The following is a 23732-nucleotide window of genomic DNA, read 5'->3' as shown; positions in this document are numbered from 1 at the left end:
AATGGCCTCCTGAGCTGTAAGATTCTGTGATTCTCTTTAGGTTCCACACATTGCGCGGTATTGCAAGGCTGACAGACCGGCAGCTGATCTGTCCCAAGGCATCCGCTTTGGTAGAAAAAACAGAAAGGCAGAGTATTTCCTAAATGGTGAAAGATTGGGGAATGCAGATGCTCAAAGGGACCTGGGTGCCCTTGTACATGAGTCACTGAAAGTGAATGTGCAGGTGCAGCAAGACATTAGGAAGGCAAATGGTACGCTGGCCTTCATTACAAGAGGATTTGAGTACAGGAGTAAAGAAGTCTTACTCCAATTATATAGGGCCTTCGTGAGACCACACCTGGAGTACTGTGTACAATTTTGGTTTCCTTACCTAAGGAAGGATATACTGGCCATAGAGGGAGTGCAATGAAGGTTCACGAGATTGATTCCTGGAATGGTGGGACTGTTGTATGAGAAGAGATTGAGTAAACTAGGCTTGTATTCTCTTGAATTCAGAAGAATGAGAGGGGATCTCATTGAAGCATACAAAATTATTACAGGGCTTGATAGGATGGATGCTGGGAGAATGTTTCCCTTGGCTGGGGAGTCTAGAACCAGGGGTCACAGCCTCAGGATAAAGGGAAGGCCATCCAGGACTGAGATGAGAAGAAATTTCTTTACACAGAGGGTGGAGAATCTTTGGAATTCTCTACCCCAGAGGGCCGTGGAGGCTCAGTCATTGGGTATATTCAAAACAGAAGTCGATAGATTTCTAACTAGTAAAGGCATCAAGGGATATGGCGATAGGGCCGGTGAATGGAGTTGAAGCAGAAGATCAGCCATGGTCTCACTGAATGGCGGAGCAGGCTCGAGGGGCCGAATGGCCGACTCCTGCTCCTGTTTCTTATGTTCTTATCTAACCATGCACTCCTCACTATAGTCAGGAGGTGCCCCACAGAACCAGTGCCAGACTCACCCGATGATCTTCGAGGAGTGCTGATAGGCTGCTTCGACTTTTTTTCTCAGAGACTTGAACCCTTAATCAAGGCTGACAAACCCAGTGCAGTACTGAGGGAGTGCCACACTGTCGGAGGGGCAGTACTGAGGGAGCACCACACTGTCAGAGGGGCAGTACTGAGGGAGCGCCACACTGTCGGAGGGGCAGTACTGAGGGAGCACCACACTGTCAGAGGGGCAGTACTGAGGGAGCGCCGCACTGTCAGAGGGGCAGTACTGAGGGAGCGCCGCACTGTCAGAGGGGCAGTACTGAGCGAGCGCCACACTGTCAGAGGGGCAGTACTGAGGGAGCGCCACACTGTCAGAGGGGCAGTACTGAGCGAGCGCCACACTGTCAGAGGGGCAGTACTGAGGGAGCGCTGCACTGTCGGAGGGGCAGTACTGAGGGAGCGCCGCACTGTCAGAGGGGCAGTACTGAGGGAGCGCCACACTGTCGGAGGGGCAGTACTGAGGGAGCACCACACTGTCAGAGGGGCAGTACTGAGGGAGCGCCGCACTGTCAGAGGGGCAGTACTGAGGGAGCGCCGCACTGTCAGAGGGGCAGTACTGAGCGAGCGCCACACTGTCAGAGGGGCAGTACTGAGGGAGCGCCGCACTGTCAGAGGGGCAGTACTGAGGGAGCGCCGCACTGTCAGAGGGGCAGTACTGAGGGAGCGCCGCACTGTCGGAGGGTCAATACTGAGCGAGCGCCACACTGTCGGAGGGTCAATACTGAGCGAGCGCCACACTGTTGGAGGGGCAGTACTGAGGGAGCGCCGCACTGTCGGAGGGGCAGTACTGAGGGAGCGCTGCACTGTCGGAGGAGCAGTACTGAGGGAGCGCCACACTGTCGTAGGGGCAGTACTGAGGGAGCGCCGCACTGTCGGAGGGACAGTACTGAGGGAGCGTTGCACTATCGGAGGGGCAGTACTGAGGGAGCGCTGCACTGTCGGAGGGGCAGTACTGAGGGAGCGCCGCACTGTCGGAGGGGCAATACTGAGCGAGCGCCATACTGTCGGAGGGGCAGTACTGAGGGAGCGCCGCACTGTCGGAGGGGCAGTACTGAGGGAGCGCTGCACTTTCGGAGGAGCAGTACTGAGGGAGCGCCGCACTGTCGGAGGGACAGTACTGAGGGAGCGCTGCACTATCGGAGGGGCAGTACTGAGGGAGCGCTGCACTGTTGGAGGGGCAGTACTGAGGGAGCGCTGCACTGTTGAAGGTGCAGTACTGAGGGAGTGCTGCACTGTCGGTGGGGCAGTACTGAGGGAGCGCTGCACTATCGGAGGGGCAGTACTGAGGGAGTGCCGCACTGTCGGAGGGGCAGTACTGAGGGAGTGCCGCACTGTCGGAGGTGCCATCTTTCAGATGAGACATTAAACCGAGGCTCCATCTGCCCTCTCAGGTGGATGTAAAACATCCCATTGCACCACTGGAAGAAGAGCAGGGGGAGTTCTCCCCGGTGTCCTGGGGCCAACATTTATCCCTCAACCAACATCACTAAAGCAGATTATTTGGTCATTATCACATTGCTGTTTGTGGGAGCTTGTTGTGTATAAATTGGCTGCCGCATTTCCTACATTACAACAGTGACCACACTTCAAAAGTATTTCATTGGCTGTAAAGCGCTTTGAGACGTTCTGAGGCTGTGAAAGGCACTGGAGAAATGCAAGTTCTTTATTTCTTTCTGCAAATGACAGTTTATAAAAAAAACCTGAAGTTTAGTTATGTACTCGTGTAAGGCGCTATATAAATGCAAGTTTGTTCATAGTGGTGGATTCTGAGTGGTTATGACAGAGATCTGAAGTCCAAATCTCCGCCACTCTCCTTGACCCCTGATGCTGTGACCAAAGACCAAGCCAAAAAATCCTCCCCATCAATCATGTGTTTTTTAAGTAAACAGGACTATGTTCAAAAATCGGTTCCCGTTTCTCTGTTTCAGACGGAGTTAACGTTTTGTGCCGGAGACATCATCAGTGTCTGGGGAGAGCTGGATGAAGATGGATTTTATTACGTAGGTTTATCTTTCACTGTATTTGAAATAAACTTGAAAGACATAATTTTTTTATTGAACAGTAAGAAGTTATCTTTATCGTGCGGAAATGCCACTCTCATTATTCACTTGTCGCTTGTGGGATCTTGCTGTGCACACATTGGCTGTTGCGTTTCCTCCCCCCCTGTTAACAGTGACCACACTTCAAAAGGTTGTGAACCCCTTTGGGACATGAAGATTATGGTATGAAGTATGTAGCCTCTATCTTTCAGGTATATTTGGCCAGCATTTATTGCCCATCCCTAGTTGCCCTTGAGAAGGTGGTGGTGAGCCGCCTTCTTGAACCGCTGCAGTCCGTGTGGTGAAGGTACGCCCACAGTGCTGTTAGGGAGGGAGTTCCAGGACTTTGACCCAGCGACGATGAAGGATCGGCGATATATTTCCAAGTCAGGATGGTGTGTGACTTGGAGGGGAACTTGGAGGTGGTGGTGTTCCCATGCGCCTGCTGCCCTTGTCCTTCTAGGTGGAAGAGGTCGTGGGTTTGGGAGGTGCTGCAGTGCATCTTGTAGATGGTACACACTGCAGCCACGGTACGCCGGTGGTGGAGGGAGTGACTGTAAAGAAACAGCACGTTACCGTGTCACACCCCAAAGTGCTTCAGATCCAATTATTTATTTTTGAGTTGTAGCCGCTGTTATTTAGTTAAATATGAGCACAGTAAGATCCCACAAACAGCAAAATAGAGTAAATAATACACATTCAAAAGGGAGCTGGATGTGTTCCTGCGAGTGGAAGGTATTAGGCGTTACCAAGGTAGATGGGTTGATTGGGAGAATGGTATCTGTCTCCTGGAGCCAACGGGGATTAGAGAGGAAATTGCCAGAAAGGTTTTTTTCCTCTTTTTTTTTCCTCTTCCATGAGGTTGCAAGGCTGGAGGGCGGTGTGGGTGTTTGGGAGGGAGGGTGGGGGGGGGGGAGGGCGGGGGGGGGTAGGGCGGGGGGGAGGGCAGTGGTGGGTGGGGGATTGGGGAGGGTTGGCGGGAGGCCGGTGTGGGGGCGGGTTGTGGGGGACAGGGAGCGGGGGTTGGGGGAGGGGGGAGATGGGTTCAGTGATGTTTGCAGGTTGCACCATGTGGGATGGGACAGACGGACCATTGCCAGACAGACCATTGCCAGACAGACCATTGCCAGACAGATTGTCGGTCCTGTGTGTTCCTCCATCTAATCGTTGCTACAATTTAAACTTCACTCCAGCTTTTAGGTTTTTTAAAAGTACTTTGTACAAGTAGAAGATGGTACAAGGACTAGGGGACACAGATTTAAGGTTTTGGGCAAGAGATACAGGGGGGATGTGAGGAAAAACGTTTTTATGCAGTGAGTGGTGAGGACCTGGAACTCGCTGCCGACGGAAGTGGTGGAAGCGGAGACACTCAATGTTTTCAAGGGGAGACTGGACAGGCACTTGAGGGGAATAAACTTGCAGGACTACGGGGATCGAGCGGGGGAATGGGACTGACTGGATTGCTCTACAGAGACCGGCACAGACTCGATGGGCCGAATGGCCTCCTTCTGTGCTGTTATGACTCTAAGTGAGATGAGAATTTGTTTTACGCAGCGAGTTGTTATGATCTGAAAGGGCGGTGGAGGCAGATTCAATAGTAAATACTTGAAAAGGAAAAAATTTGCAGGGCTGTGGGGAAAGAGCGGGGGAGTGGGGCTAATTGGAGAGAATCTTTCAAAGAGCCGGCACAGGCACGATGGGCCGAATGGCCTCCTGTAGTGTAAGGTCCTGTGAGGTAATACTGTGTAATGAACTTGCAGGGGGAGATCAATGGCCAGAAAGGTCTGGTTCCTTCAAACTTTTTGGAAGAAGTCCCTGATGATGTTGAGGTCTATCTCTCGGAGACCCCTTCCAGAGACCGTCAGGATGTCCCAGTGCGCGTGAAAGGCAAAAGGGCAAGTATTTCACTCTCAACTGGATTTACTGACAGGGAATAAATCATCGACTCATTCCGGTTTTGCTTCATTTCACGGCTGTTTTGTTGGATTTATGTTTTTGTTGTCTTTTCGATATTCTTTGTGATGTAAACATTAAACATCATCCTTTGGGATTTAAAAGTTAACCAGTTATGATTTTATCGCTTCACACCGCAGTCCCCCGTGTGATTTACAAATCACTAATTTATCTGATCCCGGAACGCCAGACCTTCCTCAGTCATGAAGTTCAAAAAATGGTCTAGTGTGTGCAGAAAGCTCCTGGCCTCACCCTCGGACCTTCTGCCCACCTGGTGCTGCCCTTTACCAGGGCCCTTGACCTGTCCAGAATCACATCCCCATTAAAAGGGATGAACGTGCTTCCTCTCCCCATCGATGACCTCACCTGACCTGACCAAAGCAAGTAGACCCAATATGCTGGTTCTTCATCAGGATGAGAAACTCGACCTCAACATGTCAACAACTATTTTTATAACGAGGTCGTTTTCTTTAGATGTTGGAAAACTATTCCCCTGAGACTTCCCTTCTCTTTCAGATTCCAATCACGCCACTCAGGAATGAGCCTGCACCTGACTGGCCTCGCATTGTCTCAAAAAATGTCACCTTGCCCCGAGTTTAAAATGTAAAGGAATAAAACTGAGCTGCCAAACCCGAATAGGCAAGAGAGCATCTGGCAGCTTGCTGTGCGTCCCTCTGTCCAGTGTTTCAGTGACGCACTCTATCAGTTTTACTCGATCAATTCCTTCCTTGCTGCGGGGAAATCTAGTCAGCTTTAGCGCTGGCTCTGGGCTTTCTGTGGCTTCCTTCTGTGATGTGAACTGTGCTGGAACCTTAAATTAACCCAGGATGTTTAGAAAGAGCAATGTGAAGAAAAAAGGAAGGAAGGAGACAAGAGATGGAGAAATGGGCGGGGGTGGGGAGTAGGACATTGCACACAGGGAACAGAGACAGGATATGAAATGCTTTTTAAATCACTAGGTTACTCCATAAAAGCTGGAATAAAAGTATTCACGGACTTGCTGTGATACAGGATGTGATATTTTAATATACAGATCGTTTTTCTAGAGTACCTGGTCAGCTAGTCATAATACTTGAATCAGCTATTAATGAGACACCATATAGTATCTTATTCTGATGTTGCTAAATGTTGGTGGTTTTGATGTTATTGCAGTGATGTGAATTCATTTTAACTCTTATTTTAGCTTTTTGTAAAATTCCCACTCAACTGTGAACGGTAAAGAGTAAAATTCACAACCGATGTCTGTAATATTGCACAACTGCAATATTAGCTTTCTGTAGTATTGCTGGTTAATGCATTCCCTCCCTGGCACTCAAAGACCGCTCATTTTCACAGCATTTGTAATTCCATACTTTCGTGTGAATCAATCGACAAATTATTTCTTTTGCTTTCAGACATTTAGTTCATTGAATGCGGTGATTTCCCTCAAAAAGGGGAATACTTCCTTCTGGAAATTTATTTAAAATTGGTATAAATGTAACTGGCTGTGAGCACATTTTTTTGGATTAAGTTCAGTTCAGTTGCTTTGCGGCAGAATTCTCGTTAACCCCAGGCTAACACCTGTAGTGAAGCACGCGGGAGGTTTAGCGGTCACGTGTGCCAACTTCATTGATCGAAAACTAGGAACATGTACGGTAAAGGATGGGAAAAGACCAACTGATTGGCCAAGCCTGTCCTACACTTTTTACCGGCACCATCAAACCTTCCCGCCGGTCTCACAGACCCCTGGGAGAGGCAGAAGACCAGAGCAAATCCCCACCGCCAATTTAGGGAGAACAGAATTCCGGAAAATTCCTCGCCACCTCCCAAAGACGATTAAGCAAGTTCTGGTTGGCTGCAGTGACTGATATCACCAGTCCAAGCCACCCCACCCAGCACCTGTAACTCCAGGTCCCACCACTCGCAGTTCGTACCCTCACACCTTACAATGGTGTGAAATTCATGCAGAGATGAATTGATTGAATAAGATAACGATTCATCCTAAATCTGGGCTCAGTGACATTAATAGAGGAGGAAAATGAACACTTGTGATGTTGCACATCCCCGATTTCCATCGCTCCACCATTGGCAGCCGTGCCTTCAGTAGCCTGGGCCCCGAGCTCTGGAATTCCCTCCTCCTTTAAGTTGCTCCTTAAAACCTACCTCTTTGGCCAAGCTTTTGGTCACCTATCCTAATATCTCCTTATGTGGCTCGGTGTCAAATTTTGTTTGATAATCGCTCCTGTGAAACGCCTTGGGACGTTTTACTGCGTTAAAGGCGCTACATAAATACAAGTTGTTGTTGTACTTAGTATTTTTTCCTTCCAATTAGCGTCAATCTGGAAGTCCCCTTTGAACAGATTCATCAGAGCCCAGTCTGTGTGGATCCAGTCTGTGTGGATCCAGTCTGTGTGGACCCAGGCTTTGTGGATCCAGTCTGTGTGGACCCAGGCTTTGTGGATCCAGTCTGTGTGGATCCAGTCTGTGTGAATCCAGTCTGTGTGGATCCAGTCTGTGTGGACCCAGTCTGTGTGAATCCAGTCTGTGTGGACCCAGGCTTTGTGGATCCAGTCTGTGTGGATCCAGTCTGTGTGGATCCAGTCTGTGTGAATCCAGTCTGTGTGGATCCAGTCTGTGTGGACCCAGTCTGTGTGAATCCAGTCTGTGTGGACCCAGGCTTTGTGGATCCAGTCTGTGTGGATCCAGTCTGTGTGGATCCAGTCTGTGTGGACCCAGTCTGTGTGAATCCAGTCTGTGTGGACCCAGGCTTTGTGGATCCAGTCTGTGTGAATCCAGTCTGTGTGGATCCAGTCTGTGTGAATCCAGTCTGTGTGGACCCAGTCTGTGTGGATCCAGTCTGTGTGGATCCAGTCTGTGTGAATCCAGTCTGTGTGGATCCAGTCTGTGTGGATCCAGTCTGTGTGGATCCAGTCTGTGTGGATCCAGTCTGTGTGGATCCAGTCTGTGTGAATCCAGTCTGTGTGGACCCAGGCTTTGTGGATCCAGTCTGTGTGGATCCAGTCTGTGTGGATCCAGTCTGTGTGAATCCAGTCTGTGTGGACCCAGTCTGTGTGGATCCAGTCTGTGTGGATCCAGTCTGTGTGAATCCAGTCTGTGTGGATCCAGTCTGTGTGGATCCAGTCTGTGTGGACCCAGTCTTTGTGGATCCAGTCTGTGTGGATCCAGTCTGTGTGGATCCAGTCTGTGTGAATCCGGTCTGTGTGGACCCGGTCTGTGTGGACCCGGTCTGTGTGGATCCAGTCTGTGTGGATCCAGTCTGTGTGGACCCAGTCTTTGTGAATCCAGTCTGTGTGGATCCAGTCTGTGTGGATCCAGTCTTTGTGAATCCAGTCTGTGTGAATCCGGTCTGTGTGGATCCGGTCTGTGTGGATCCAGTCTGTGTGGATCCAGTCTGTGTGAATCCAGTCTGTGTGAATCCGGTCTGTGTGGACCCGGTCTGTATGGACCCGGTCTGTGTGAATCCGGTCTGTGTGAATCCAGTCTGTGTGGATCCAGTCTCTTTGTGTGAATTTATCTGTTTTTACAATTCAGTGTTTTCATTTGTTGTGCTCAATAACAGCATTTTCTGATGTCGTTATTCAACCATAGATCCGATTATGGGGTGTAAATGTGGGCATGATTAACGGGACATGAAACCGATCTGTGTGCTTTCACTCAAACAGGCAGAGTATTGTGAGGACGTGGAGCAGTGTGTGTCCCGATTCCTGAGAGGGTTTCCTTGCCCATCGACGTACAACAGATGTTATGTTTTCATTTAATGGATCTAAAGAAGTTTCAGTAGCCTGACAAACTAAATGCAAATAAATCCAAATCATTGCTTTCCCAGGAATGTCTGTATTCTCTTTGTGCAAACCTATATAAGTCAGTGCTCTTCAGAGTAATTCATTATATGTGAAGCACCTTGGTAGAAAGAATAACATACTCCTTGAAAATTAAGAGTCTAAATGGGGCAGATGAACAGGTGATCTGGGGGTACAGAGCACTGAAAGTAGTGACACAGGTTAATAAGGCCATAAAAAGCAAACCAAGTGGGGGGGGGGGGTCATTTCTAGAGGGATAGAATTGAAGAGCAAATAAATTATGTTAAACTTGTATCGACCCTTGGATAGACCACACTTGGAGTACTGTGAACAGTTCTGGTCTCCATATTATAAACAGGATATAGAGGCACTGGAGAAGGTGCAAAAAAGATTGACTTTAATGATCCCAGAACTGAGATGATATCTATCAGCAGATTGAACAGACTGGGGCTCTTTTCTCTAGGAAAGAGAAGACTGAGGGGTGATCTGATAGAGGTCATTAAGATTATTAAAGGGTTTGATAGGGTAGACATTTCCACTTGTGGGGTAGACCAGAACTAGGGGCCATAAATATAATAAATCCAATAGGGAATTCAGGAAAAACTTCCTTACCCAGAGAGTGGTGAGAATGTGGAACTCGCTACCACAGGGAGTGGTTGAGGCGAATAGCAGAGATGCATTTAAGGGGAAGCTAGATAAGTACATGAGGGAGAAAGGAATAGAAGGATATGTTGATCGGGTTAGATGAAGAACGATGGAAGGAGGCTCGTGTGGGGCAGAAACACCGGCACGGACCAGTTGGGCCGAATGGCCTGTTTCTGTGCTGTACATTCTATGTAACTATATAACTAAATGTTTCTGAGAGATGAGGATAAGGTGTGGTATAAATACAACTGATTCAGTACATTCAGGGACTGTCCTTTTTGAAAGTTTTGAAAGTGCACTTTGTTTTTTTTTAATCACCCAAAAAGCAGAATTGAAGTAAAACAATCAAGTCAGCTGCTGTGTGTGTCGGACCTAACTTCAGTGTATAAACAAATCTCTGGGATTGAGCCGGAATGATGTGCCTGTTTTGTTATTATGAATAACGATGTTTGTTTGGGTTTTTGATTTTTTTCCATTTCGGTATCATCATTGCAAACTTTTCTGTTTTGTCTCTTTTGCTCATCTGCTGGGAACAGAAGAAGAGTGTTCATTTCACGTCTTAATAAACGCACTGTAACCTTCACGTAAGTGAGCAACTGAAGATACCCATAGCACGAGCTCCCTGGGTCTGACCTTGCTGAGCCAGGTCCAGTTTGGAAATGATTGTGAAAGAAAAACATTCTCCCCAGAAGTAATCTTGTGAAAATTCTTCGCTGTCCCACACACTAAAATTAACCTGAACTCGATCATTTGCCTGAGATCATGAGTAGCTGTTCTGATCAGCTTTCTCTCTCGCTGTCGAAAGCTAGTTATTTGTTTGGTCTCTTAAAAGCAAAGAATCCAAGTCTTTGGGGAACACCTTTTCTTTCAGGTATTTGTGTTTGTTTTCCTCATGAAGCTTAGACAATAGACTAGTTCCATCCGCGCTGCCAGATTCATTGGACAAACCTCGTCTATGGTATCTTCAGGTGTGTGATATTTGAGTGCTGTAACTGACTAGCCCTTTGTGCATTTTAGAATGGGTGTGCAGCTTCTGGTTTTCATTTATCCTTTAACGCATTCCCTTTCTACATTTAAAAAATAAAACTAATCAAATCATATGATGCACACTAGGTCCCTGGTGAAAACACTCCAAGGAGGGCTCCGTCTCCAACTGTACATCCCCACCATCACCACCATTCTGGAGCTGCTATAGTAGATGGGCCAGACAGCCCAATGTGGGCCAGAGATATGGCTTCAAAAAAGAAAAAGGGACTGTTATCAAAAGGAAAGAAACTGCTGAGGAAGCTTGGTGGAGTGAAGTGATTCTTGTGTTCTGAATAGCCGTGCACTTCCACATCCTTGTTTCCACATGATGTACTAGCTGCCCTTTACAGCTTTGCCTTAGAGATGCACAATGACCATTTTTTTTTTACACCTCGCCCAGTGATGGAGAAGGTATACGTTGTATGTGGTGTCTGTATTCATGATTCCTCTTCCCACCGAAAGCCATTAGTTCAAAACTGTGAAACGCCTTGTGTTTGCCCGCCCCTGGGTCAGTGTCCGGTGTTCCTCTCTGTCCCCCGGGATATGGCTGTACCTGTCCATTCCACAGTGAACTCTCATTGTCTCAGCGACATAAAACGGCATTCAACCGAAGAGCAAGACAATTAGCAACCCCATTCTCTTTGTCACTTAATGCATTTCATACCACAGACATGGAAATGCATGCTTCTCCCTCAAAATGTATATTTTATATCAGTTTTTGTGTCATAAACTGGTTAAAATTGGTATATGTTCTTGATAAATAATGGCATGCAAACTGTGCAAAAAAAGAGCAGCAGGTGAACGACCTGTGTTAAATAAAACTTACCTTTAATGTGTTCATTGCTACATCCCAGAATTTTTATTCCATCCCCTCCCCTCCCCTCCCCATGAAACACCTTCGATTGCAGCTGATGGGTTGTTTTAAGTGCAACGCAGTTTTTGTAAAAGAAAAAGCAATTGGTTGGCTGGATAATGTGTTTTCACATGCTGGGCGGGAGTGATCTTTCCACCCTACCAGCTATGGATCTGGAAGTATGCAACTGAACATTAACCAGCCAATAAAGCAGATTTCGTACATACCTTTACTTTAGTACAATGGCATTTAACTGATGTTTCTCTTTTGTACCTTGGATCATTTGTAAATTCTTGTTTTTACTGTTTCTATACATTATTTACAGATTGCCTTTCTTTTTGTAAACTGTCCTACCAATGAACTGATGCTCCTCCCTCCCCAGATGATTGTGACTACAACAATCAGACTACAGTGTAAAGTATTGTAAATTATTGCTGTATGCACATGCTATCCTTACTAAAGAGCTACTCAGCCTTTAATATGTTTGTGGTAACAGATGTGGGTGCGTGCATGTGTAAATTTATTCACGTGTAAAAAGTTTTTTATAAATAAATGATTTGATTTTTTGTAGAATAACCTACTTCTGTAGTGTATATGTTATGCCTTGAGAGTTTACTGACAAATGTGTTTCATAACTTGGAAAATGATGTCTACAAACATTTCCATGGGACCATCCATCTTTTTACTTGACACCGACTTCGAATTACAAATAATGCTCGTTCGCTACTGATAGAAGTTACAGCACAGAAGGCCATTCAGCGCATTGCATCTGTGCTGGGTGCTAGCTCTTCAGCTTCTACCTTAATCTCATTTCCAACGCAAGGGTATTTTTTTTGTTTAAACCTTTACATTTATTGCCTTTGTTATATACAACAGCCAGCAAAACATTACAGCAATACATCAGAATTTCTAATGAAAAGTTTGGTGCTAACTATTAATAGTTTGGTCAGAACGATATACGTAATGAATAATTAGGAAACTATGAGCCAAGATTAACTATCCGAATAGCAGAGAGTTATATCGGATGGAGAAGGTAGGAGTGTAATCAGGGAGCGGGACTAGCACCAGGTGCAATTTGTCAATAGGCACCTTATTAATGGGAGACTGGTGATTGTGGGGAGAAGTTCTATTTTCTCGTGTTGAGTTGTGGTGAAAGGCGGAGTGTTTGGTCCTTAACACGGCACCAAAGTTCAAAACAGTAACGGGGATAAACGAGATAAATCAGTGATCAGATGTTGCCAAGCTTGGCTGGTCAAGATTGTAGGATGGAGGACAGGCTGAGGGAGATAAGTAGCAAATTCTGACATCCTGGGAAGTGTAGAATAATTCACACTGGAAGCTTGACCCCCCATTCCAGCTGCCCTGATAGCTCGCTATTGAACAGTATATGAATGGCTGAGTCAAGTAGGAAAGAATAAAACAAAGACTTGCAGTGATTCGGTGCCTCCTTTACTAATAGTGCATCATTGTTTATGAATATCTAGAAGCGAATCATGAATGAAATGTTGAATTGGTAAATTCAGATCCAGTTCATCAATGTAACACGGTTAATCCCTCACCCGCTTTCCATAATTCAGATAACACATTTCAGCTGTGACTTTTTAAATCAAAAATTAAGATGTTTTAAGAATTTTTGTGGATTTGAGAACATTTTCTTGGCCGGTTTTAGTCCGTTTTACTAATCCTGACTGTTCTTTCACTTCAGGTGGATGGGGCTGTCTAGTAGGCAGGAGCCAAGTCGTACATATTCAAAGGATGACATCGGAACCGTTTACTGATCGGGAGTACTTCTGCACTAAACTCGAAGGAACAGCATTTTTTTTTGTTGCTTTTTCTTATTAAAAATTGGGTCGACGTCGAGGATCTCTCCATCCCTCTGGAGAGTGCTATCTTTTTTTAAAAAAAAGAAAAGCAGTTTTTAAAAATATATATTTTTGTTACAAATTACTCCAGCAAACTTCAAACCCAATTGTTTTCAACTCAAATGGAGCAACGGATGTGATGGTGAGACTGTCGTGGCCTGTGGAACGGGGGTCAGTCACTGTGCAATGGGAGCTGGAGCCTGCTCGGCTCACCCACACTGAACACGCTGCCAACCTGTGCCATCTGAAATGGGTACCGGCTGTAGAATGGCAACTCTTTGGCCAATATCACCAAATAAGGACATCTATAGGAAGGAGGAAATGAGAATAGCAGTCAGCCAAACTGCAAGGCGGTTTAGCGAAGGGATAATTCCTGTTTTAAATAATTGCTCTGTCATTTTTTGCTCTTTGCTAATCCCACATCGTCCTTTCAAGTAGGCTTATACACATATTAAACAAAATAAACAGCCAAAACATGGCAAGAAGTAGATCTTTGCCTCAGTGAAGGAGACCAAAGGCTGCATCTCCAACAACAAAACGGGATAAGAATCTCCGTGTGGGCACAACAATGGCATAGTTCACAATACATGAAGCTGTCCTGTGTGAACCAGCTCAACTCCAGGAGCTCTTTGTCTAATCCAGTTTCGCTCCATCCCTATTTCAGAAGCTCCGAATCTCTTGTAGACTAAAAGGCTCCATAACTTTCTCCCCCCCCCCCCCCCCCAAACTACATAAGGAATACATTTGCAGGGCTCTGGGGAAAGAGCAGGGGGGAGTGGAACTAATTGGAGAGAATCTTTCAAAGAGCCGGCACAGGCACGATGGGCCTCCTGCGCTGTCTCATTCTATGAAAACATTGGTACCAATAATGCCCTCACCAATAGAACATAAAGACGTTCACTCTGCATCTAACTCACCCAATTCTGTTCCAAGCACAATCTGGCTTTTCCCCATCTTCCCCCCGATCCTATCGACTGCTTCTAAATCTGTACAGTTCCTTTCTGAATGCTTCCAATGACCATCAACAAGTTTCCATCACAAACTCTTGTGTACATTGAACAACTTTGATGTCAGAGACTGAACTAGAGAAGGATAAAAAAAAGTCTTGGTGCTTTTCCTACGAAAAGGCTTTTCAAGGCAGAAACTCTTGGTGAATCCGTGCAAGTTGTTCTAAATATCCCTCATTGCGACTTACACAGATCATGGGCAGCAATCTTGTCCTGGTTGTAATGTTGCTAAAAGCGTAATAAAGGCCAAAACAAGCCCCCAAATAGGGAGGCTTAAACCCATACTACAAAACTAACTTCGCAATGTTCTTTTGGGAAAAAAATGCTCCTAGAGGTCGTGAATCTTCCAGATATTTGCTAATGAAAAATTTGCTGTCACTTCATGGATTGACGCTAGTGGTCCCTGGCACCAAGTATTCCACTCGACAATCTAGGCCTTTAAAGCACAGGCTACTTTAGATATCACCAACATATCTGGCACCCTTGCTGTCCTAAGCCAGACTTCTGAAGGGCCGTGCCAGAGAGTTCCAAGGAGTCACGGTGTTGAATTGAACCTGTCACCTGCATTAGGAGAGGCTGTCTGTAGTAGGGACCCCATTGAGCTGGTCAGTGCTGGACGCCAAGAGGCCCAAGAAGAAAATTCTCCTCTGCCAACCAATCATGAAGATGACCAGTTTCTTCCACCCCTCTCTCGTGTACAATCTGTACTGTAAGCGATATTAAAGGGAAAGTGCACACAGAACGGCAGTCCGCCCAGCGGTCAGCAGGCTGATTAAAAACTGCAGGAATCCTGGGTTAGCAACAGCATTCCAGAAGGTTGTGGTCTGAAGAGACCCCGAGCTGCATGGCCAGAGGTGAACTCAACTAAAAACTCATTATGCAACTCGAATTGGAAACTCCATTCAGACGATGTTCCTTTCCTTGCTCCGAGGGGCCATTCCTTCCTTTCCATTATTGCAAGGTGCCCTAGCATCACATTGATGAAATTTGCCCAACACCATTGCCCAGGCTGCTGTGACACATGAACCCAAATGCATGAAATCAGACGCCGCACCACTCAAACTGCAGGGACACCATTATCAAACTCGAAGGTAAGGTCACTGATTGTAAGCAATGACAAGTTTGAGCTTTCCAGAATGAACCATCAAACTTGCATTAATGTAGCGCCTTTCAGGACTTCCCTACGCGCTTTAGTCAACGAACTGCTGTTAAAAGTGCGGTCACTGATGTAAAGGCAGCAGCCAATTTGCACACAGCAAGTTCCTCAAGCGGCAAATTAGATAAATGTTAGTTGGTTGAGGGATAAATGTTGGCCAGGACATTGGGAGAACTCCTCTGAATAATGCCATGGGATCTTTTACCCAGAGTAGGCAAAGATCTCACCTGCAACACTCCCTCAGTCCTACACTGAACTGAACCTGGATTGTGTGTGGTGGGGCTTGAACACCAGGACCTACTGACTCAGACAGGAGTGCTGCCACTGAGCCGAGATGGATTAGTTTTTTTTTAGATTAAGTTTGTTGGAAACCTACTCTCTTGGAAACTACCTCCTTAACAACATAGGTGCACACTAAACCTTCTGACCATTCACCCCGAGAACTGTTCCAACATGATCAACGACACAACGCTCTGAAAGCTTGGAGGCCCTTTGAAATGCAGAGTGCTTGCCTGGGCCGTGCCCCTGATTTAGGAGTAACTGGCAATTATCGTTCATACGTGAGGATACTGAACAGTAAATGATTAATCCTATTGGAGACATCTCACAGCTGGATTGTGGCAGAACTCACAAGCAATGCCGTTACTGAAACCCTCATTTCTGACTAGCTAACACTTGTATAAAGTATTAAAACTCATCAAAAGACCATGGTTACAAATTCAGCACTTCGGTAACTACCTTCTGACGTTGCTTTTTTAAGCGATCTGAGCATCTTTCATGGGAGTTGACATGTACGGCCCCTGTACCTACTTGCACAATAGCCTAATACAATAACAATCAATCGGTGAAGATACTCAATTGGAAGAGGGTTCATTTCAGTGAGCTGAAAAGGGATCTGGTCCAGGAGGATGGGAAACAAAGATTGGCAGGTGAAACAGTAAACGAGCCTTCAAAGAGGAGATCATTCAGGTACAGACTAGACACATTCCCACAAGTTGGGAAAGGAAGGGCATCCAAAGCTAAAGCTACTTGGATGACTAAAGATATAGAGATTTAAATAAAACAGAAAAAGGAGGCTTATGATAAATGTTAGGCTCATAATACAGTAGAGAACCAAGCCAAAAACAAAGTACAGGGGTGAACTGAAAAAGGAAAGGGCAGAGAGTGAAATATAATAGTTTAGTGTTCCCTTTAATGTTACCCACTAAAGTATTTTATAAACACAAGTAGTAGAAGGATAGTCAAAGGAAGAGTGGGGCCAATTAGGGACCAAAAAGATGATCTTGTGGAGGCAGAGTACTGAATGAGTACTTTGCATCTGTCTTCACAACAGCTGATGATGTCAGTGTCACAGTAAAGGAGGAGTGGGTAGAGAAATTGGATAGGATAGAGAGGTATTTAAAAGCTCGTCAGCGCTCAAAGTAGCAAAGTCACCCGGTCCAGATGGGATGTATCCTAGGTTGCTGAGGGAAGTAAGGGTAGAAATTGCAGAGGCTCTGGTCACAATCTTCCAATCCTCTTTGGATATGGGGGTGGTGCCAGAGGACTGCAAATGTTACACCCCTGTTCAAAAACAGGGGTGAGGGAGGGATAAACCCAGTAACTGTATACAGGCCAGTCAGCTTAACGTCGGTGGTGGGGCAACTTTTAGGGACAATAATCTGGGACAAAACATGGGTTAAATGAGTCAGCACAGATTTGTTAAAGGCAAACCGCATCTGATGAACTTGGAGTTCTTTGATGGAGAGGGTTGATGAGGGCAGTGTGGTTAATGTGTATATGGACTTTCAAAAGGGGTTTAAAAAAGTACATGATAAACTGGTTAGCAAAATTGAACCCCATGGGAATAAAGGGACAGTGGCAGCATGGATATGAAATTGGCTAAGGGATAGAAAGCAGAGGTGAACGGTTGTTTTTCAGACTGGAGGAAGTATAGTGGTGTTCCCCCAAGGGTCAGTATTAGGACCACTGCTCTTTGATATGTATTAATGGCCTGGACTTGGGTATACAGGGCATAACTTCAAAGTTTGCAGATGATACAAAACTCAAATGTAGTAAACAATGAGGAGGAGAGTAACAGACTTCACGAGGACAGAGACAGACCGGTGAAATGGGCAGACACGTGGCAGATGGAATTTAATGAAAATGTGAAGTCATGCATTTTGGAAGGCAATATAAACTCAAATGGTACAATTTTAAAGGGTGCAGGAACAGAGACACCAGGGTCTTTAAAGGTGGCAGAACAAGTTGATAAGGCTGTTAAATAAGGAGAAACTGTTTCCACTGGCAGGAGGGTCGGTAACCAGATTACACAAGATAATTGGCAAAAGTACCAAAAGGGAGATGGGGAGGTTTTTAAAAAACAGTGTGTTATGATGATCTGGAATGCACTGCCTGAAAGGCTGGTGGAAGCAGATTAACATCTTTCAAAAGGGAATTGCATAAATACTTGAAGGGGAAAAATTTGCAGGGCTTTGGGGAAAGAGGAGAGTGGGACTGATTGGAGAGCTCTACCAAAGAGCTGGCACAGGCACGATGGGCCAAATGGCCTTCTTCTGTGCTGTAACATTCTATGATGCATCCTGTGCTCTGGAAAGAATATTTTTGTCTTCTGCACATGTATTGCTTTAATCTTTCTGAAGGCAAACAGAACACACACAGTGAGGCAACCAGTGGATCAGGTCAAAGATCTGCCACATGTAGTCATGAATGGTGGTGGACAATTAAGCAACTAATGGGAGGAGGCTCAATCAACATCCCCATCCTCAAATGATGGTGTAGTCCAACACACGAGTGCAAAAGACAAGGCTAAAGCGTTGCAGCCATAAGTGCAGAGTGGATGATCCATCTCGGCATCCCCAAGGTCCCCACCATCACAGATGCCAGTCTTCAGCCAATTCGATTCACTCCACATGACATCAAGAAACGCCTGCGCGCACTGGACACAGCAAAGACTATGAGCCCCGACAACATCCCTGCTGTAGTGCTTAAGATTTCTGCTCCAGAACTAGCCACACTTCTAGCCAAGCTGTTCCAATACAGCTACAACACTGGCATCTACCAAACAATGTGGAAAATTGCTCAGGCATGTCCTGTCTGCAAAGAAACAGGTCAAGTCCAAACTATAGCCACTTGTGCAACCCCCACACCCTTCGTCCCACCATTGGTGGCTGTGCCTTCAGCTGTCTAGGCCCCAAGCACCTCTGCTCTTCCACCTCTATCCTCCTTTAAGACGCTTCTTAAAACCATACTCTTTGACCAAGCCTTTGGTTACCTTTCCTAATGTCTCCTTTGGCTTAGTGTCAGATTACACTCCTATGAAGGGCCATGGGATATTTTACAATGTTAAAGGCGCTATATAAATTCAAGTTGTTGTGCTGCCCCATTGCCTGATTAGCCCCATGATAAACTCTGAGCAACTTGTGACGCTAACAGGCAGCAAGGATTATAGAACTCTAGGGGAAGCGAGGGATATGGGGATCGGGTGAGAAAGTGGAGTTGAGGTCGATAATCAGCCATGATCTTATTGAATGGGCGGGCGGAGCAGGCTCGAGGGGCCGTATGGCCTACTCCTGCTCCTAATTCTTATGTTGTTGGCCAAGTACCACCCTATCAGCCTACTCCCCATCCTACGCAAAGTGATGGAAGGAGTCATTAACAGTGCTGTCAAGTGGCATTTACTCACCAATAACCTGCTCATTGATGTCCCGTTTGGGTTCTGCCAGGACTACTCGGCTCCAGACCTCATTACAGCCTCGGTCCAAACATGGACACGAGCTGAATTCTAGAGGTGAGGTGAGTGACTGCCCTTGACATCCAAGGCAGCATTTGACCGAGTGTGGCACCAAGGAGCCCTAGTAAAACTGAAGTCAATGGGAATTGGGGGGGCGGGGGGGACTCTCCACTGGCTGGAGCCATACCTAGCACAAAGGAAGATGGTTGTGGTTGTTGGAGGCCAATCATCTCAGTCCGAGGACATCGCTGCAGGAGTTCCTCAGGGCAGTGTTCTAGACCCAATCATCTTCAGCTGCTTCACCAATGACCTTCCATCCATCACAAAGTCAGAAGTGGGGATGTTCGCTAATGACTGCAGTGTTCAGCTCCATTCACAACTCCTCAGATAATGCAGCAGTCTGTGCCTATATGTAGCAGGACCTGGCCAACATCCAGGCTTGGGCTAATAAATGGCAAGCAACGTTTGCACCACATTTGTCAGGCAATGACCATCTCCAATAAAAGAGCATAACCACCTCCCTTTGCCATTCAATGGCATCATCATCACCGAATCCCCCACCATTAACATTCTGGGGATCACCATTGACTAGAAACTCAACTAAATCAGCCACATAAATGCCATGGTTACTAGAGCAGGTCAGAGGCTGGGTATTCTGTGGCAATGTCTCACCTATTAACTCCCCAAAGGCTTTCCACCATCTACAAGATGTGATGGAATGCTCCACTTGTCTGGACGATGCAGACCCAACAACACTCAAGAAATTTGACACTATCCAGGAAAAAGCAGTCTGCTCGATTGTACCTCGTCCCCTGGCTTAAACATCCAATCCCTCCACCATGACTGCAGTGTGTACTACTAGGATGCACTGCAGAAACACTCAAATCCGCGACCTCTACCACCTAGATGGACGAGGGCAGCTGGTGCATGGGAACACCATGTCACACACCACCCAGACTTGGAAATGTATCGCCATTCCTTCATAGTCACTGGGGCAAAATCCTGGAACTCCCTCCCTAACAACACTATGGGGGCACCTTCACCACACCGACTGCAGCGGTTCACGGCTGCAGCTCACCACCATGTTGGGACAAATACGGATGGGCAATAAATATCATCCTTGCCGGTGACACCCACATCCCGAAAAAACCGTAAGCTGCTTTATTTCTGTCAAATGGACATATTAACTCATCAGATTCACTTATTTCCATCAATACAACCTTAGTGTAATACCATTAAAAATGAATATGCTACATTACCCCACTTTAGTGGGTCTTGCTTGATTTAAACTTTATGTTCAAACACCGCTCGCCAGTACCCTACCCTTCTCACAGCCTGACTGTAGCATCTTTCATAAATCCAGAATCTGTCAGTGATTCTGCTTTATTTACTAACTGTTCACACCCAGAAAATCAAAACCCTTCCAACACAATGGGTGTGAGTTGTTTATCAATTACTAGGACAAGCTAATGAATTGCCTATTACTTGCACTCTACGGGGAATCAACTACCTACCATCTCAAACCCCTCCTTTCTTTTTACAGGGATATACTAGGCTTTACACCTCAATATTTAAAGTAACTTTTTTTTCACCCCACCAATCCTTTGTGGAAAAAACAGTTAAAGATCTCATTACCACGATGATCACAATGCTAAAATTTTATGTTTCATACAGAATCAGCTGTTTACATGAATGACTTAAAAAAGTTACAAAGATGTTTGATACAGGTGAAATGTCCCTCGTTCATAAAATTGAAATTTCAGACTCCCATATTTAGAAATTTAGATGTTGTGCGTTGTAACTGCAAATAAAGCCCAAATGCTAAAACAAAGAATTTGGTTCCTTGTTTTTGTACTTCACCACTGGTACAGGAAACTCTTTATATCCAGCACCGATGGGACCGGCGTGGTGCCGGTTGATCAAAAAGTCTGGATTACAGAGGTATACTTAAGGTACGAGTAGCCCTGTACACAGCCACAGATCCAGGCGTCCCTGTTGCATGGCAACAGGTGCAGGAATCCCGGTTACACGGCCACAGATCCAGGAACCCCAGTTACATGGCCACTATGAAGTAAAACTTACCTGAACCTACTCCTGAATTTTGCCAGTTAAGAGAGATTTCCGGTTATTTAGGTGCTGGTAAAAACAGCGTTTCCTGTATTAGGTAGTGACGTTTAACTGAAGTTAACCAGCAATAAAAAGCATTTATTCATGTGTGGTCTATACTTTGCATCGTTGGGCTGTGTGCACTGGGATTTGGTGCAATTTACCAATAAATGTGTTTTAAAAGTAATTCTTGCTGAACATCACATCGGATCCTTTACCATCAGGTGTTCACATCCCTTCCGGTCTATAAAAGCTCTTTGGGCAGTTTTGCTGCAGTGACTGTATAACAACTTGCATTTATACAGCACCTTTAATGTAATAAAACATCCCAAGGCGCTTCACAGGAACATTAACAAAACTTGACACCGAGCCACGTAAGGAGATATTAGGACAGGTGGCCTAAAGATTGGTCAGAGGTTTTAAGGAGCATCTTAAAGGAGAGAGGTAAAGAGGCGAATATGTTTAGGGAGTGAATTCCAGAGCTTAGGGCGGAAGCAACTGAAGGTGCGGCTGCTAATGGTGGAGTGAAGAAAATCAGATATGCGCAAGAGGTCAGCATTGGAGGAACGCAGAGATCTTGGAGGGTTGTAGGGGTTACAGAGTTAGGGAGGGTAAAGGCCATGGAAGGATTTGAAAACATGAGAATTTTAAAAACGAGGCATTGCCAGCCAATGTAGGTCAGTGAGCACAGGGGTGATGTGTGAATGGGAGTTTTGGATGAGCTGAAGCTTATGGTGGGTACAATGTGGGAGGCTGGCCAGGAGTGAGTTGGAATAGTCTAGTCTAGAGGTAACAAAGGAATGGATGAGGGCTTCAGTAGATGAGCTGCCGGCAGGGGCAGAGACGGGCAATGTTATGGAGGTGGAAATAGGTGGTCTTTGTGACTGAGATGACATGGGGTCGGAAGCTCAGCTCAGGGTCAAATAAGACATAAGAAGAAATAGGAGCAGTAGTAGCCCTTCAAGCCTGCTCCGCCATTCAATAAGATCATGCCTGATGATCTACCTCAACTCCACCTTCCCACACTATCCTTCGAGTCTCTTAGTATCCAAAAGTCTATCGATCTCTGTCTTGAATATACTCAATGCCATGTCAGACAATCAGCATGACAAATCAGAGGCAATGGTGGGGTGGTGGTGAGGTAGAGCACACTCCAGAATATGCTTGCTGATAGAAGGATATGGTGATAGGGCGAGATGAAGAGGGGTGGGAGGAGGCTCCTGTGAAGCAAACATCGGCACAGACCAGGTGAGCCGAATGGCCGGTTTCTGTGCTGTAAATTCTATGTAAACCTAGAGGAATAGAATTCAAGAACAGAAGTGATGTTAAGCTTATACAGAACCTTGGTTAGACCATACTTATGAATACTGTGCACAGTTCTGGTTGCCATATTACAAAAAGGTTAACGACACACTGGAGAAAGTGCAAAAAAGATTTACAAGGTGATACCACAACTGAAAGGGTACGACTACCAGGAAAGACTGAACAGGGTGGGGCTCTTCTCTAGAGCAGGCTAAGGGGTGACCGGAGAGGTCTTTAAAATTAGGAAGGGGGTGTAATACCCACTGGAAATGTTATGTACGCTAAGTATGGTTATCAATCTTTAACTTAGACACTATTACCATTGTTATAAATCCCTGGGTTAAAGTTGCCCATGTGAAGGTACAGCAAGAACTTTTAAGGACACAATGTGACTAAGAGCAGACTTTCCATAATTCTGCACCAGTATCAACTGTTGCGGACAGTGAGGCTGCGCAGTCTCCAGGCAGAAACCCCAGGAGGAAGGGGTGGAGTCGGGTTTTTTCGAGCGGGAAACGGGAGCGACTGGAAGAAAAGAGGGCAGGAGCTCTGAAAAGAGGGCTCAGGAGGCAAATGGCTGCCGCATCCCGTCCCGGGCTTCCAAACTCGGCTGCCGCCCTTCGTATTAGTAGCTCTGCATCCAGAACTCAAAGTGGGATTCAGTGATCGTGAAGAGAATTCAACGAAGGGGTTCGGAGTCGTAAGTCTTGCAGACATTATACATACCATGAGCTCCAACTTAAGCGCGCCAACGAAAGAGTGCACTCGAATTTGGACACAGGGACAGATTCTCCTTTGAATCCATATAAATGGAGAATGTATGTTTATTATGTCTAGATTCATTCAATGTATGCAAATGTCTAATTTAGGTCATTGACCCGTAATCTTCTTATACTGTCTGACATTAAAACTATAAAGTAAGATAATTAGAATTAAGCCATTGTAGTAGTGATCTCCTTACTGGACTATAGAATACTGTCTACAACAGAGACCACATCTCACATATATCTAGAGAACCGTGAAGGAAACTTGGTATAAAGGAAAAGGACACACTGGCTGTCCCCAAGGGTACACTGAGCTGGTGGTGCCCTCCAATAAATTACCAAGTGTAACCCAAGGCAGAGACTCCGGAGGCATACTGATTTGGTTTAAAACAGAGCTTAAGAATTACATCAAATTTATAAAAAAGGGCGAAAACCACATGTGGCTCAAAATTGAGAGGGAGATTATCTCTAACACCCAAGATGTTTACATTTGCGCACTTTAT

General features: G+C 45.8%; 1 protein-coding gene across 1 annotated transcript in view; it reads left to right on the top strand.

Annotated features, from left to right (window-relative positions):
- rimbp2b (RIMS binding protein 2b) overlaps positions 1–21353 on the top strand; it is a 349606-nt gene extending 328253 nt beyond the window's left edge. Inside the window, exons 25-27 of the mRNA XM_086011890.1 lie at positions 2915–2986; positions 4786–4920; positions 10537–21353. Of these exons, the coding sequence (XP_085868016.1) occupies positions 2915–2986; positions 4786–4920; positions 10537–10728 (399 nt within the window). The 3' untranslated portion in view covers positions 10729–21353. The remainder of the gene's footprint in view (positions 1–2914; positions 2987–4785; positions 4921–10536) is intronic.
- Positions 21354–23732: the final 2379 nt, after the last annotated feature.

Source organism: Somniosus microcephalus, chromosome 19, assembly GCF_052327205.1.
Source record: "Somniosus microcephalus isolate GS21.2 chromosome 19, FLI_Smic_1.0, whole genome shotgun sequence".
Classification (NCBI taxonomy): domain Eukaryota; kingdom Metazoa; phylum Chordata; class Chondrichthyes; order Squaliformes; family Somniosidae; genus Somniosus; species Somniosus microcephalus.
The sequence above is the reverse complement of the archived record's forward strand: the minus strand, read 5'-3'. Positions and strand labels throughout refer to the sequence as shown.